The sequence below is a fragment of the Drosophila rhopaloa genome, unplaced genomic scaffold (assembly GCF_018152115.1).
Source record: "Drosophila rhopaloa isolate 14029-0021.01 unplaced genomic scaffold, ASM1815211v1 contig_195, whole genome shotgun sequence".
NCBI classification, from domain to species: domain Eukaryota; kingdom Metazoa; phylum Arthropoda; class Insecta; order Diptera; family Drosophilidae; genus Drosophila; species Drosophila rhopaloa.
In genome coordinates, this window is record NW_025335078.1 from 192,391 (window position 1) to 209,784 (window position 17,394).

General features: G+C 46.5%; 1 protein-coding gene across 1 annotated transcript in view; it reads left to right on the forward strand.

The window, feature by feature from the left end:
- The first annotated feature begins 4,301 nt into the window (after positions 1-4,301).
- Positions 4,302-17,394, forward strand: part of LOC108037710 — a 32,720-nt gene continuing 19,627 nt past the window's right edge. Inside the window, 5 exon segments of the mRNA XM_044459348.1 lie at positions 4,302-4,478; positions 8,036-9,009; positions 9,011-11,304; positions 11,306-13,554; positions 16,080-16,280. Of these exon segments, the coding sequence (XP_044315283.1) occupies positions 8,065-9,009; positions 9,011-11,304; positions 11,306-13,554; positions 16,080-16,280 (5,689 nt within the window). The 5' untranslated portion in view covers positions 4,302-4,478; positions 8,036-8,064.

The following is a 17,394-nucleotide window of genomic DNA, read 5'->3' on the forward strand; positions in this document are numbered from 1 at the left end:
CAAAGCATTTTATTGAAAGACATAAATATCCTTCTTATTACAAAGAAAAAATATTCTTTAAAAGTTCGGCATACCCCTGAGTCCTACGATTACTGGGTACCACTATGGCAAAACATCAACAAGTCACGGCTCTAAGCCGGCTACAACTACAACTACCAGTGCAAACAGCGGAGACCAGTCCTCACCCACCACTCGACGTCGCAGTCGACGTCGGCAGAGGCAGCAGCAGAAGCATCGACAGAGACAGAGGCAGAAGCGGCAACAAGTCACTAATCAACAGGCGACTTTTGCTCTCTGCTTTTCTGCTGCTGCGCTGCTTTTGCTCTGCTTTTGCTTTGCCTGCTGCTGGCGTGCTTTTCGCCTTCGGTGTATTGGTGTTATACGATACGACACCGTATTCCCAACCGATTTAGTTACTACAGAAGTTTTGCCAAGTCAAGTTGTCGCGAGCGAAAATCTATATATTTTTTGCTATTTTTTTGCGGGCGATCAGTCAAGTTCAGTGCCAAAAAATAAACCGTAAACAGTTAGGACGGGCGCGTGAAACGTATTAACTATTAGCTACCGTTGTGGCAAAAAGAGCGCAATAAAATCAGGCCAAGCAAAGTGAGTTAACCGAATTACTCGTAGTCTAAGTCGCCCCATTCAAAAATCCGTTCAGAGCTTGAGTTTGGCGCCCTCTTTTCGTGTCAGCGTGCCAAGTCGGTTTTGACCCAGTATTATCAGTGGAAAAGTGTCATACCTTTTTGGCTTCATTACTTATTTAAATCAATCGAGCAGTATTTGATTATAGGCTTCCAATTTAAAATTCAGCCGATAGGCAAATGCAGACCGAATTTGGGTTAATCATTGCCTGTGTGTCTCGTGATAATAATACCCCGAAAATGGCACAAACTGCTGTTTTATGTGTATCGCCGTATATAGATCTGTCTGTGCATATGCGATTCTAATTTGTTTTAAATTATACAGTGCAACCCTTTTTCCTCTGTTGGTCATAGTTCAATTAAGTCGCTAATGACCGGATGTTAAGTGTTGTGTTTGTGACCGTGCGATTGGTGTGTTGTGCATGCAAATGAAGCCGGGAATTTGTCCCGGAATTCGGGTTTGATTTAATAGTGAAATTATATTTTTTAAAATTAATTTCGCCCGAGTGGGTCAGACGAAATTGAATCCATAATTCAATTGGCAACCGGCACTCCCCGAGCTCGTTCACGATTAATTATTATTCTCTGCTCGGCATTCTTCTATCGCTGAACTGAAAGAAAGCCAAGGCAAATAGCGAACACTGTCTATGTACTACTATTTATTCTGCCTTTGTTTACCGTTCCACGACGTCGACGACACACAAATTTTTGATAAGCCTCAGCTGGCGAAAATTCAAAATTTTGTATTATTACCCTATGTGTGTTTGTGTTTTTCCTCAGCAAATAAAACACACTAACAAAAACTTATTGTCAATTGCTAAAAGCGATAAAAAGAGACTATAAAAGAGCGAGAAAAAATGTCTGATTATGACTGTTGGGAAGTGAAAAATGTTTAAATATTATTATATAGGCTGGCGACTAATACCCTTACACTTTTAAAAGCCCATTAAAAAGTTTAAATAGATTTACTACCACTTTTCACCAAATTATATTTCCCATTAAATCGGAAATGCCTCCTTAAGTACTTTTTCTGGTGTTGCTCGTATAAGTATTGACTGAAATCAATATGTCTATCCAAGAACCTTTTAAAGTGACAAGCTCATTGTTTACTTCGACCGATTATAAAGGAAAGGTGACCTAGTTGAGAGCGACTCCTGCATTTTTAACTAGCAGCTGTTCTTTGTCCCAAAACAGCTCACTTATTGCTAGAACACAATTTAACGAAATTATCGTCATCATTTGGCGGTGACTCAATCAAGTGCGGTCATTGGCTCGGGGAACACTCCTCTATTAATTGGGGGCCCTTTCAGCCAACTCAAGCCATTGAATTTGGCTGGAGACATTGCGGTTTCTGGTTACCTAGGGGAATATTTCTCGGGAGGGGGCTGCCCCTGCGGCTACTCAATTTGTTTGTCGGGTATCTATTTTAATGGCTTTTGTCACATTAATTAGCCATGAAGCAAAAATGAGTGATTGCGATCGATTGTCGCGGTTAGGAGGGTTTTTATTTTTTGGGATCCGGCTTCCAATTGAGCTTTAAAGGTGTCGTATATATAATTTAATATCCATTATTGTTAGATATGTATCAATGGCAGAGGCGTTCAATAATTGATTAATTCGCTTGTCCTGGTTGTGTAAGGAAAACTTTAGAAGTATACTTGTAGGCGGATAATTATTCAATGAATTATTATTTAATAAGAAAATAAAAAGATAAAAGATACAAAATGTAGGTCATTGTAATAATTTTGAAACAAAAATACAGATTATTGATAAATTAATATTATAACCAACTTTAACTCGAGGTTTATTAAGCAAATTTGAAAAGTTATGTTTTTAAATTTTTTTAATTCAAAATTTTTCCGTAAAAATTTTTATTAAAACTCTTTCTTATTTGTACAAATATTAATTGTTCCTTTTGTCACATTCTTTTAGTTGAAAATACATTTTATTCTTCTTATAAATATAAGCTTATTAAAATTACAAACATTGAATATCTTGGAAATTAACAATGAGTAGTGAAAAGCTGTTGAACAGTAGATATTACAAACACTTATAATACAATACACTAATTCAAACTTTTATATTAAAAAGCCATTTACAACCTTTTTGTAAAATAAGAAGGTACCTTTAAAAACTAAGTGAAGTCAAAAAGCTAATAAAAAGATACAAATATGGCTGAGAAACCATAAAACGACTAAAAGCTACCTCTATATTTCTGTCCCCATTTTCGGCTAATTTAGTCTAGTGTTTACCTCCAAAAGCTCGACTTAAGTCGGCCTGCTAATGGCGTCAGGTTTACTTTTCTGGTAGCGCCCCCGCAGTTCGACCCCTGCCGAACCTTTCCAAAATCGTTGACCATTGTGTCGCTTGGCCATTATTTCATTATGATAATTTTGCCAGCCTGTTTTGCGACTATCTATAAAGTCGTTTTGCCGCCGCTCAGCTGACGCAGCTGACTGGCTTTTTGGCAATCATTTTCTGTGCAAACGACAAACAAAACGAAATTTTAGTATTGAATTGTGATTCAGTATCTGAAAAAGCAGCACAAAACAGAATTTTTGACAATGCAATTAGCGTGAATTTGTTATTTTGCGAAAAGATGACTTCAGATCTGTGTGTTCCGTTTGCCAACGTTTTGGTTATATAATTCTTTTGTTGCTCTGCGGTTTAAGTTCTTAAATAAATCATATATCAAATGCTTGAATAAATATTGATAAAGATTTTCGAGTTTGTCGTGCAAAAATTTCATTCTTATCTCCCTTTTGATTTGTGTCGGCCTATGTTGTACGATAAGTTAACATCATGCTGAAACAAAAGCAAATTGGTGATTACAGGACAGTGGACACAGTTGTGATGATTGACTCATAAATCTTGAAGAACAATCAGTGATTACAGTACAGTGGAAACTGCCGTGATGTTTAACGCAAAATGTTAAATAAGTGGTAAAAATGTATCGAAAAATGTATCCCTTTGATTATATTTCCACTTTACAAGCGTTCGTTTATATGAATTCGAGGTTCCTAATATTTGACTTTGAAATTCCCAATGTTTGTATTTAATAGTTGAACTGGGCTAAAAGAATTCTAGCAACGCAAGACGATAAAAAGATATAAACAAATGAAAAATTTAAATAACTTGCCGGATACCTAACATATACAAAGCACCCCATAGGTACTTCACTATTAACAATTAAGCATTGTTTAAAAATTAGCATTCCCTCGAAAGTGGCACACCGATACTGATAAAAAACAAAACCCGTTTAACCTTAACTTTCCAACCTAATCAAGTTTATAATTTGCTTATGATTTCATGGCAGCCCCAGAATAGCACTCCAAACCGTTTTGCAAGTCAAGACCCCCCTCCGACCCCCCTCCGACCGCTGTTTATTCCAGAAATCGAAAGCTGCTTCCAGCTGTCAACAGATTGGCGCAGTGCCAAAACATTTCTAATGTCCGATACCAAGCGCCCAGCAAATTAGAAGCTGTCGGAAACCGATTTGCAATCGATTCCAGTGCGGAACAGAGAGGGCTTGAGGAACGGAGCGAGACGGGCGACAATCGGCAAAAGTTGAAGGCTTTGCCAGAAACTTATCTGCGTTTAGCTACCTTTTGTCGTATTTCCAGGTGAACGGGGGAGCTTTCCGAGCTTCGGCTTCAGTTGGGCACTAGAACTTCGACTTTGACGTTGTGTCGATCGAGCGAGGGCTATATACATAGTTGATAGCTATCGGAAATTACACTGCACTACATAGTCGGTTCCGGAATTGTAGTGATTTTCCCCCAGTTGTGGTTTTCGAGTCGCCGATTGATTTCGCCCTTTAAAAATAGCCCTGGTGTGCGTGTGTTTTTTGTTTAGTTTTCCCTACTTCACTCTGTGTGTGTTAACTTCGTCCGAGGGAAATGCGGGGGAAAAGGCGGCGGGAAAACCTGCCAAAACTGACGCAATAGGCCAAAGTTAAAGTGTTTGTTTATGCCGCGGCCAAATACAACTACTGTTATTAGCGAAAACGTTGGCAATTACGCGCCAACTTTGGCACTTGGATGCGAGGCACTGAGATCATTATTCGATTTTAGAATATGCCCGCAGATAAGACAGCGATGTGGCCCACTGTGCGGCGGGGACAGTGGGCCGGCATTTGGCGGCGGCCTCTTTGCGGCACTTGCAATTCAGTTGGCTCACGTACGCGGCCTTTGATGCAACGCTTTTTCGCCGATGCCGCCGATTTGCAATTAATTGGGAATTAAATTGTAAGAACGTGACGTCAGACCGGGTTCGATGTTCTTGTGGGGCGATTCATAAATTAATTTACTAAGCACATTGTTTGTGTTAACATTCTGTGTGTGTGTTGTGTGTGTGCTTGAGAGTGTTGTGTAAAAGGCAAACAAACAACAAGTAGGGAGAGCGGAAGACAGACATGTGCTCAGCTCGTTTATGGGAGAACAAAACGCTCGGCGCTGGCCAAATAAATAAGCAAAGCGTAAACATGACAGCACCAAGACTCTCAAAAATCTATGCTAATTAGCAGCAATAACAACAAAGGCGAAGAGTGTATCTGTATCTGGGAGAATGTATCTCGAACCCATACTTATATAGCCCCAACAACATAAGTGCAGAGCCAACAAATCGGCAGGCAGCCAAACACTCGGAATACCCTGAAAAAACACCAGCGACAAATAGTGAATGTTGAGTGAATGGAGAGTGTTTCTATAAACATACGTTGGAAAAATGATAGTGACCTCTGGGAATGCTAAGCTGTGAAAGGAAAAGTTAGAGAGGAAAAATAATTACAACATTGATAATTCACCATTAAAATGCCATTATTTTCATTTCAACAAAAGCTGATTGGTTAATTGAATCCACAAAAATCTCGTAATTGAATTACCACATTGTATAAGAATTTATAAAAAATTATAAATTAAAAATTGTTTACTCTTGACATCTTAAAATTTTATTTTTATAAGACACTTATTAAAATATTACATATAACACTATACAAAATAATTGTAAATAAATTGTGATGACTAAAATCATATTATGGAACATAAGAACTTTTCATTCATGGCAAAGCATTTCCCAAGCAAAAAGCATATCTTAGATCTTCTGTCATGCGAACTTTTTGTAGGAAATCTTAATGAAAGACTTCTTTTGATGACCCCCTTGATGCTTGTTTAGATACAAAAATGCAATCTATAATAAATTTCCAAGAAGCAAACATCACCTCATTGCATTGACTTCTCCAACCCCGATTTTACTGAAAGCAACATTTTGCGCAAGCCTTCCCACGTTCCTTATCAGAAATGCAAAATTTATCAGCGATAGCCCAGAAAAGATAACTAAAATGTGCGATGTTCTACAGCAAATAAAACGGGACAAAGAAATCAATTTCGAATTTGTTGATATTACGCAGCCAGAATAACAAAAAAAGAAGCTACTACAATGGTTCCATAGATAGCGGCTACTTGGGTGTACGTCAGTAAGTTAACGAGTAGGCCCAAACGAAATCCGAACGGAAACCGAAACTAATTGAGTATACATATAGAGTGTGGGTTCTGTCTAAGGGGAAGTGATCGTTTCAGAGGTTCCTAATTGGGATCCCGCTGCTAGGCAGTCTGTCACACTGTGCAGAAACCGGGAATTGCATAATGCCCGGGCAAGTACCCACATCACGTGTCTGGGTCGTCTGGCACCTGACAGGCCCACCTGACAACTACTTCAGTTCAGATCGGTTCTGGTCGGAGGAAGTTGATGGAGATGAGGATGATGATGGGGCCCCAGGCCAGACAAAGCCAGGGAAATTGAAAGCCATTAAGTACCTTTAAAAATAAAAGCGGAATACTACTAACCGCATGGCCCACTGGGATGATACATGCGAGGGCTATATATACATACGCGTGGATATATGCTTCTTCAATTATTCAAGAGTACACCGAAAGCAGAGACGGGTGACCACAAAAATCAAAGAAATTACGCACGAAAAATATCTTGAAAATGCCATAAGTTGTATATAGATACACAGCCAGCGCAGACTCATCAGATACACACACACACACGCGAGAAGATATAGACAAACTCGAACTGTGGCAAACTATTTCCGTATTGAGTTCTCTTCTTCAATGCCCTGCATACGATCTATTTGGGCATATTGCAAGGCAGCTTTTCATAAATTAAAACACTTAAAGTAGGAAATAACCAAAATGAAACACTTTTAAATTGCCAGATAAACGTTTTTCTACTTCCAAGTGACCTCTAAATAATTTATTTTTCCTTAATGTCTTACATCCTTCACTCTAGAGCATTTATCAAATGAAATTCAAGACAAAAATGTGTTTGTGACATTTTTAAAAATTTATTTTCGAGGGCTTAAATTCCACAAACAAATTATGAACGTGTTCCAAAAACATTTCCTAATATTTATGGATGCGCCAAATATATTTTCGAAACGTACGATTCGTTTCTCTTCATTTGACTTTATGAGTTTGTTTGGCTTGTGGAAATTGCATTGACCTAGAAGTTATATTGTTGTTTTTTCGGTCTCTTGCGTATTTTGATGTCTTTGGAATACCCTGCATTCTGTTTTGGTTTTGCACATTTCCCCCAACACTCCCACTCTCTGTATCTCTCGCTCTCTCTCACTCTGCCCGTTTCTCTGTGTGTATTTTGAAAATGAGCATCATTATAAATTCCCCGATTTGTTTTCTGTGTGTATATTTTCAAATACTTGCCGCTGTGCATCCGAATTGGGCCGCGATTGCCAGTGTGTGAGTGGGAGACTGGGGAGCTGGCTCCCGACTGGGATCGTGGAAAGCCCACGGCCCATTCCTTGTCCGTCGGTCGCCAGTGGCACGAGGAGCGGGAAACGCGATCCTAAAAAATATTTGAAAATTAAATCACCCCCAAATTCGAAGCTAAATCGAACATACCCCAAAACGAGAGCGAAAGTTCAGTGTTCAAAACGCAAACGCAATTTAATTTGGCCAAAACAATTCGAGACAATCAGAGACAAAGGCGCGATCTCGGCAGCGAAAAATAAACCTGAAAGCATAACGATTTCGGACGCGTGCCGTTGGCGGACGGTGGGCGGTGGGCGGGGCGGCAGAGACGCCAGCAGCGACGTCGCTGCGTTTTTATATGATATTCCGCTCGTAGTTCTCTTTTTTATTTTCTTTTCGTTTTTTGCCGGCTGTCGGGTATAGTGAGCAGAATGCCGCCGGTTCTCGGTTCTCCGTTCAGTTCTGGTTGAGTTTCTGGCGACGAGTGACACACACAGAGGGAACTAGAAATAAACGACATCGAAAACGAAACAACATTCAGTTGTACTGTAGATTCTGGCTGATTAAGAAACACGAAACACAAAACACGCACACACATATCTCACATAAAAACTGCATTAGTTCTGATCGAGCGAAAGTGGACGTAGACGATGCCCAATAACCGCAATCGTAATCGCAATCGGAATCGCAATAAACGCAATCGAAACCAAAATCAAAATCAAAACCCAAACCAAAACCAAAACAATCAGCAGCAGGCAGAGGGGGCGGAGGAGCGGGAAGAGCGGGAGGAGCAGCAGGATTCTCAGATCGCAGTAGCAACTTCTTCTTCCTCCATAGATGATAATGGAAATTCTGGCAGCGTTTCAAATGGGCCAACGGAAAACGGCGAAAATGTTGTTGCTTTCGACCAAAGTGTGACGAACACTCTTGAGAAAACCGCAGAAATAGAAGAAATATCCGAGAAACCAGCAATAGTCATCCAAAAAGAAGAAGATTTAGACGCAGAAATGGGTGCCAAAAACTCGAAACATCGCAAGGAAAAGTCCGATAAGCAGGCGACTAATGGAAAAGTCGAAGAGCAGGTGCGTCCACCACCCACAATTATAAGAAGGCCACCCGGCAGCCCCCGCCAAGCCAAGGTCATAGTTCATCGCATTGTGAGGGAGGAGGACAAGGCAAATGGCAAGGCTGAATCACAGCAGCAACAGAAGGTCGTGGAATCCAAAGAGCAGCACTTGGAGGTTGACGAATCAAAGAAGCCGCAACTGGACACAATAGAACGACGAGAAAACGAAGCAGCTCATCAGAAACCTTTAGAAACTAGTCCGTTATTAGAAGACGCACAGCAGCAACATGTTGCAGTTGCACAAAATCTAGAGATTAACGAAAGTTCATTACCAAAGGAAGATGAAGTGGATTATTCGAAGGAGGACTCAGTTGAAGCTGAACCCTCTAAGGAGCTGCCACCTGACCAGGAGCAACAGCAACTTAAGCCAAAAGAACCAGAGCAATACGTGTTGCAACTTGAAAAAGCCATGGAATTTGTAGAAAATGCCCACCAGCAACATATTTCTGCCGTGCAAAATATTAAACAACCGGAAAGATATAGAGGATAACTCACAGCTAAATAAAGCACAAGCTCCCCAGGAATCAAATGAAGTACAGCAGCAGCATGTTGCTGTTGCAGAAAGAGTGGAGGATCAGAGAGGAAATCAAGCTAATAACGCACGACAGCAGCAAGTTGAAGAGCATCAACCAGTGTCCTTGTTGGATAATATCAATCAGTTTCAAGTTGATTTTGCTGCTCAGTCCTTGGAGAAAATCCTGAAAGAAAATAAGTTGCAGCCTGAGCAGCACACCTCCAAGGTGATCATCCACCAGATCCGGCTGGAAACCAGCGATGAAGAGCGGCCGCGAAAGGGTAAGCCCACCTTCGAGGAAATTAGCAGTACATCCGGTTCTCTGGCCGGAACTCTCTCCCCGCCGCCCCGCTATTTGGTGGAATCACCGAAGAACGTGTCAAGTGGCGGCCAATTCTCGCGCTTCTCCCGCGATGTGCAAATCCAGGAACTGGAGCTCAACAGTGATTGCAGCTCCGGGGAATTCAATTCCCTGCAGTCGCCGCTCGTCTGCGAAGCGGACTCGGAATCGGAGGGATCGGTTGTCCTGGGGGCGGAGCGATCCCCGTCGGATCAGCAGGTGCCGTCCAGCAGCCGTGTGGAGCAGCAGGAGCAGCTGCGTCAGAAGCGCGCCCAGAAACGGAATGCTCTGGAGTCGCACTTCCTGCCGCAGCTGCTCAATCCCCGCTACCTGGACAGCATCCTGGAGGAGAATGGCGAGGCGACCAGTTTCCGGAACTCCAACTCCTCCTCCGGCGGAGGCGATCAGGCGGGGACCCGCACGCCCAAGCTGGACGAGACCTTTCCCAAGAGCCAGTTGGACTTTAGCCGGCGGCACAAGCGACGAGAGGAGGCCCCCTCGCCGCTGAAGCTGGAGACCAAGCTGCTGGAGGAGTCCTCCGATCTGGAGAGCTGCACCCGTCTCCAGAGCGCCCTATCGCCGCAGTCCGAAGACGCCGAGTTGGTGTACCTCAGCTCCTCGGCCTCCAGTAGTGTGTCCGACCTCATGGAGCTGGAACTGGAGCAGGCGGCCGCCTTGGCGGAGAGGGCCCTGGTCGATCTGGACACGGATGCCAGTCGGCTGATCCTACGGCCGGACGACGAGATGAGCAGCACCAGCACCACCACGGCGGACCGGAGCGAGACGGAACCGGAAACGGAGACGGAGACGGAGGCGGACAGAGAGGCCGAGGAGAGTCGCGAGAGCACACCTGTTAACGCTAACCCGACGCTCGCCAGCTCGCTGTCTTCGCTGCTGAGCGCCGCAACGCCGACGCCGACACCGACGCCCACGCCCGCGGACCGAGAACAATTAGCAAAAGATACAAATGTATCTGGCGGATCGGCGGTTAGTTTCGGAACAGCATCGCCGCTGGCGGCCACGCGCGAGGAGTTCGTTCGCAACATGGACAAAGTGCGCGAGTTGATCGAGATGACGCGGCGCGAACAGGAGCAAGTGGAAGTCCCGCCGACCGGTACGACGCGTTCGCCGTCGCCGCCGCCCGTTCCCCCGCCCCCTGCCGCAGTGTCCCCCTTCTCCTCCCCCCTGTTCCACCTCACTCCGCTGCAGCTGAGGCGGCAGGAGTCGAACGACTCCCACTGCTCAGACAGCACCACCCACAGCCAATGCACGGCCATCAACCTGGCCAGTCCCCCGCCGCCTCCCACCGCCCAGCCACCCACTCCGCCACTCAGACAGAAGCCCGCACCACCCCACGCACCACCCACCCCCCAATCAGAGCCAGAGCTTTCAGTTGCAGATTCGGATGCAGATGCACATACGGATGCAGACACGGATGCAGATACGGATGCCATAAAGAAGCTGCGTCTGCTGTGCACCGAGCAGTTGGCGTCCATGCCCTATGGCGAACAGGTGCTCGAGGAGTTAGCCAGCGTGGCCCAGAACATAGCCGATCAGTCGCAGAACAAGATGCCCTACCCCATGCCCCAGTTGCCGCACATCAAGGAGCTGCAGTTGAACGCCGGCGAGGGCAAGTCCTCCTCCGCCTGGCTGGGCCTGCCCACCCAGTCCGATCCGCAGCTGTTGGTTTGCCTGTCCCCCGGCCAGAGGGAGCTCCTGGATGCCCAGACCCAGCCTGATGACCTGCTGGATGCCCACCAGAAGTTCGTGGAGCGCCGGGGCTACCATGAGCTGACCAAGGCCCAGGTGCTCGAGCAGGATCACCAGCAGCAGCAGCAGCAGAGCGAGATGCTCAAGACCGCGGCCATGATGCGCGAGTTGCGCAAGAGCCTCTCGCCGCCGGCGCCCCCTCCCCCCGCCGCCCGTGCCGCTGAAGAGCGCCGAAACCGCGGCCAAGGCAACCGCTCATGAAAGCGCCAAGAGAGATGACGCAAGCGAACAAAAGCAGAAGATCGCGGCAGGCGAATCGTCATCGCTTGAAAATAAACCAAGGCGAGCAGCTGATCTCGGCGAGCAGCAGTCGGCAGAGCACCGCCAGAGCAGCAGCACCACCAGCACAAGCGTCCACAACACCGCAGAGAGCATGTCCAGTGCCACATCCAAGTTTCCCACGCTGGACGGCATGGAGAGCGAGCTGGCCAGGATGTTCCCCCAGCACAAGGGCGACATTTTCGAGGAGCAGCGCAAGCGCTTCTCCAACATCGAGTTCCCCAGCCATCAGCCGGTGCAGAGTGAAACCAAGCGGTACTCCAACATCGAGACGAGCAGCTTCGAGTCCAAGAAGCGCATGGAGAACGGCCAGGTGGTCTACGATGTGAGCACCTCCAGTCGCGAGAAGAAGGAGGAGGGCGAGCCACCCAAAGAGCAGCCCGCCCCGCCCATCCCCCCGCCGCCAATTATGTCAGCAACGAAATTAAACGGTGGCACTTTCATTGATGGAGACGTGGCGCCCAAAAATAGCCAGCCGGCGAGAGGGGGCGGCAGCGGGGGCGGCAACGGTTCGTATGAGGAATTTCGGCAGCGTGCCAAGGCCGCGGCGGATGCTTTTGGAGATCAGCGGGAGCAGCAGCAGCAGAATGGCCTGGACCACGACCGCGTGTTCAAGGACTTCGACAGGCTGTCCCAGCAGATGCACGCCGAGCTGCAAACCACCCGCGAAAGGCGGGAGAAGTCCGCTTCCCTGTACGATCTCAGTGGCTTCACCCGGCCCTCGGCGGGTCATCCGAAGCTGGAGGAACTGCAGCAGCGGCGACATGCCCACATGCAGGAGTTGGAGAAGGAAATAGAGCGATCGGCGAAGTCCCGGCAGGAGCGCATGTCCTCGGTGCCGCGACAAATGGAGGCCACTCCCCCGCAATCCCGTGAAATTCCCATAGAACTGGAGCCCCGTTCCCGCCGTGCCGAGTCCCTCTGCAATCTAAACGAGCCACCGCCACGTCCGCACACCACAGTGGGTCACTACAACCACGCGGCGGCTCAGGATGACTGGTCGCGATACGCCAGTGACCTGGGCTACTCGGAGAACATAGCGCGACCCTTCGCCAGGGAGGTGGAGATCTGCTACCAGCGACAGAACCAGAGGGCACCCCACTCCATTAGGGCCCCGCGACTCTCGGCCAGCACCAATGACCTGAGCACCTCCAGCCAGTACAGCTTCGATAGCTTCAATGCCTACGGCGGCCGGAGGACCCACGCCCCCATGCTGAACCAGGCCCAACAACAGCAGCGTCCCCACTACGGCAGTTGCTACTCCATGATCGAGAGGGACCCCAATCCCAGGTACATCAGCACCACCTCGCGAAGGGGCGTGAGTCCTGCCCCACCGGCTGCACCACCACCGCAGCAGCAAGTGCCGCCACCCGCCTACGATCGCCAGCAGAGGCGGTCCTCGCTGCCCAGGGATCTCCACGAGCAGCAGCTGAAGTACATACTCTCCAAGGAGGAGGAGCTCAAGTTTGAGGTGGAGCGGCTGCAGCAGGAGCGGCGTCGCCTGATGGAGGAGATGCAGAGGGCGCCGGTCCTGCCGGCTCCCCAGCGGAGGGAGAGCTACAGGCCCGCGGCCAAGTTGCCCACCTTGAGCGAGGATGAGGTCTTCCGGCAGCAAATGGCCGAGGAGTGGATGAACAAGGTGGCCGAGCGCGAGGAGCGGCGCCAGCACAAGATCATACGCATATCCAAGATCGAGGATGAGCAGGACCACTCCACCGTGGACAGGGCCACCATAAGCGATGAGTTCCTGGACCGGGTGAAGGAGCGGCGCCACAAGCTGGCCATGCCGGCGGACAGTGACTGGGAGAGCGGGGCGGAGTCCCAGCCGCAGCCCAATCAGGCCCAATCCCAGCCAGAGTCGGATGTGGAGGCCGCCCCAGTGCGCATACTCGAGGGCCAGGCGGAGGCCAATCTGCGCCAGCTGCCACGCCACCTGAGGGAGTTCGCCAAGTTCTCCACCAGCGAGCAGCTGCCGGATGGCGCCCAGATGGAGCGCCACGAGGAGCAGGAGCGCAGGGAGGAGGCCACGGACAACTCGCACAGCAGTGCCAGCAAGAAGACGAGCATCGTGAAGACGTACAAGGTGTCGCGGCTGCCGCCTTCCGTCCAGGGTGAGTTTCCCGGCCAATTTTCCGGGTCAAAGGGCGGCCGACCCTATCGCGAACGCTCGCAAACGGCGCGGCTCGTGCGCCATAACATCCCCCTGGAACTAACCAGTAACCACAGCTCATCGCCTGACTCCGTCTCCAATCCCGGTTGTGGTTCGTCCTCAGCACAAGGCTCCTCCTCCTTCTCCCACTCCCTCTCCTCCCCATCCTCTATCCCAGCATCCCCAGCACAGCCACCCATCGAACCATTGAATCCTTCATCCAGCGCCGCTGGCGGCATCTTGGGCACCGCTTTGTTGCTGGGCTTATCCCTGCTGACCGCCTGGAACAAGTTCAGTTAGTTCATATCCCACTCACTCCTAAGTTGATCCCACATCTTATGTTTATTATTTTGATGATCACTTCCCAAACTTGATCTTAAAAGGTATCAACAGTCAACTATACCAAATTTCCATCTGTTAATATCAAGTTAAAAGTAATCCCATATCTGGCTTTATACCCATTGGATTTCGGCCATCTCGATCACACACTCACCCGCATACCGTAGCCACTTGGTGTTGTCCTATCTCTCTCTTTTGTATATCTCTATCTCTCTCTCACTCTTCTGATTGTTCATTGTGCGCGAAACGCTCCTACTTAATCCACACAGACGAGGCCACAGAACCCGGCTCCAGGAGCACCACAATCCACCAGATAGATCGCTCCAGCGATCCCCAGGCGGGGAAATTCGGTGCTAATTTGAACGAGTTTTTCGCCGGCTCGCCCTTCCGATCGAAAATCTTCGAAGAGTTCGACAAGTACTGGCGAAACTTCGAGCACTCCGCCTCGAACACTTTCTAGGGCCATCCTGAACCACAAACCGAACGCTTTGACCCCTGACCCGCCCCCTTTCTAGCCCCGCCCCCTGCAGCTGCATGCAGCAACCCCCCACTCATGTTAAATAAATAAATATACAAGTTACTGATTTGTCCAAATTGCGTTTGTGAAACTTTGTTAAATGTTCGAAACATTAAAAATAATATTAATACCATAGCAATAAAACGAAACCGAAAATTATATTTAGTGTTGTTTAATGTTTAATAAACGAAATTATTTGATTAACCAAAAATTGTTTACTTGATTTGAGTATTTTCGTTGCATTCATTCGATATTTGTATATATTCCGCATGCGATTCCTTCTAGTTGTATGATGTGTCCCGAGAGAGAGACGATGTGCTTGAAAACAAAACTAATCCATATTTGTGTGTAGTGTACAGATATTTGCGGACAGTGCGGTTGGGAAATATCAGACAGGCGTAAACAAAATGCTCATGAGATATACGCAAGATCTAAAAACGTTTCTCGTCTCATGATTTTGGGAAATGCTTTGAATTTGTATAACTCAATCAAGCTTTTAACCGAGTTACCTTATTGAATACCCTAAGTACTGATGCAATTTCACTAATGCAATTAAAACATATTTTTCTAAAACTCATAACTACTAGTATTAACTTAACATAAAGATTAGTCATTCTGATATTTCCCCACTTACCGTGTATAATTGTTTAATCTTAAGCTTTAATTAAGGTAATAAATCATTTGGCTTTGTAATCCGCAAGCTTTCGCTTAAGGCTCTGTGCTCAAATGCTCGAGGGCTGAAATCGGCTTAACCCTTCCGCGGCATCGCAATCCACCCATTCCACCCCCTAAGTCGACTTATCTGCCCCCCAAGAATCGCAATCATGCTCAAGAAACAAGAACGAAGTAAGGAAAGACAAGCGAAATTGCGATTAAGCGGAAATTTTAAATTAATTCCATTCAATTGCATGGACACAAAGTGCAGTGCGACAGACGTTCCGTTTGTTTAAACGAGAATTACGGAATCGGGGGCAATTGAGCTAGAGCGTCTACACAGAGAAAAATATTACTACTACTAATGATCAAATTCTTGATATTTATTCAGAATCTATTGATTACACACTTATTTCGAAAAATAACACATTGATTTTTAAAATAAATGTAGTGAAGATGCATTTCTTTTCTGCGAGCAAAATAAGTAAAATAATTTTTTTTTCCTATTTCCACAAAGTTTTGAGAAAAGGAAATTTAATAGGGCTTAACAGTTTTACTTTTTTTCAAAAATATTATACTTTGACCTTAAATTTAGGTCCATTTTTAAAAGTTTAAATGTAATCAAATTCTCAAAAAATATTAAGGTTTGTTACTGTTTGGCATTTCTGTTGGCAGAATACATTTTTCAATCAGCAGAAGTTTTGTTTACCTATATTTCTTTTGAAATGACTATTCAACTAAAAGTAATATACAATAATAATATTAAAAAAATCATATAAATATTTTAACTTTCACTGACAATAAGTAAATAACAGCAATGATAATAATAATAATTGTATTCAAAATTCAGTTGCCAATTTGAGCCTTGGTTATTTTCTCTGTGTACGAGCGACTATGCATGCTGAAATTGGAACAGGGACGGGGCAACGAACGGACTCCGCTAGAAGGCGAAGATCTAACCGAATGCTATCGTTCAGACAGAGCCACCGCATCGGAGGCGGACGCAGGAGCGGGAATGGGTGTCCGGCTGCGACCACGCCCACCCAAGCAGACGCGCTTCCTCCTCAACGCCCAGCAGCTGCAACAGCAGCGGCAGCGACGCAGCTGGTCGGAAAGCGATCTTCTCAAGGAGATCGACAGCGAACTGCAGCTGGCCAAGGGCTTCCTCTACGCCAATGGTGTGTCAGAAAAACCCCAGAACGTCCATCAACCTTCCTCCCCCCGCCCACTACCGTTCCCCACCCCTGCTGTCTAATTGTCTAGCCCCTTCTCGTTGTACGATTAATTATGTTAAGTTTATTTTTAGCCAAATCCACTTTATACATGGCGGATTTCACTTGCCTGCCTGAAAGTAGGCAACAAAGTTCGCCTGTTTTGTTTCAGCACATTGCGTATACGACATGAAGGCTCCTTGTTTCTTGGTCACTTGCCACACTCGGCCACATACACATACATATCTCTATATATTTATCTTTATCTGCACTGTGTCCATAATTTATGACCCACTTGAGTCGAAGACCTCTCGTTCTCACTCCCGGAGATCGCTCTTTTTTGGCTTCCTCTCCTGTCTCTGTTTACGAAAGCATAAAAAAACTGTTGTTTATACTGGGCGAAACGGAAAAAAAATACGAATTTTTCATTTGAGAACGAGAACGTTCAACAAATTTGTTGTCTTGCGCTCGCACACAAATTGAGATTTTTCGGCTGGGATTTTCGGTGGGCCTCTAGACTACGAAAGTCCAAGCAACCTGACCGAAAATTCAACCGTTTCGTAGTCGTCGTCGTGTTAAAGTCGTGTGAGCAACGCGAAGGCGCGTCAGAAAATAGAAATATAGAAAAGTCCGAAGTCGGAAATTGAAAATCAAAAAGAAGTCGCTTCTATATTTCCACAGCAGAAATGGGGCAGGGTTAGTTGAGTGTTTTGTATTCGAATTTGTTTGTGCTACCCCATACTTGTTGCCACTTCCTCGACGGCTGCCCAGTGAAAAGATCGAAAAGATACAAAGATGCACGAGCTGCAACCGAAGTGAAGTGTATTCAGTGAAGAGTATTCCCGATTAAATCGCCGATTTGGCCATTTGCAATTTGATTTTTGCAGAGCACACACAAAGCACGGGCACGGCGATGTTTGCACCCAAATTCAAGGCGCGCGCGCCACCAGGCTCAGGTAAATTGTATCTGGCGGATGCGTTTTGCATCCCGCGGATGCACCCACGTCAAGTGTGACAAATGGCCAACATGACGTTTTCAGTGGGTTGTCTTTGATGATTCGACGGCAGACGAGTTGAGTGG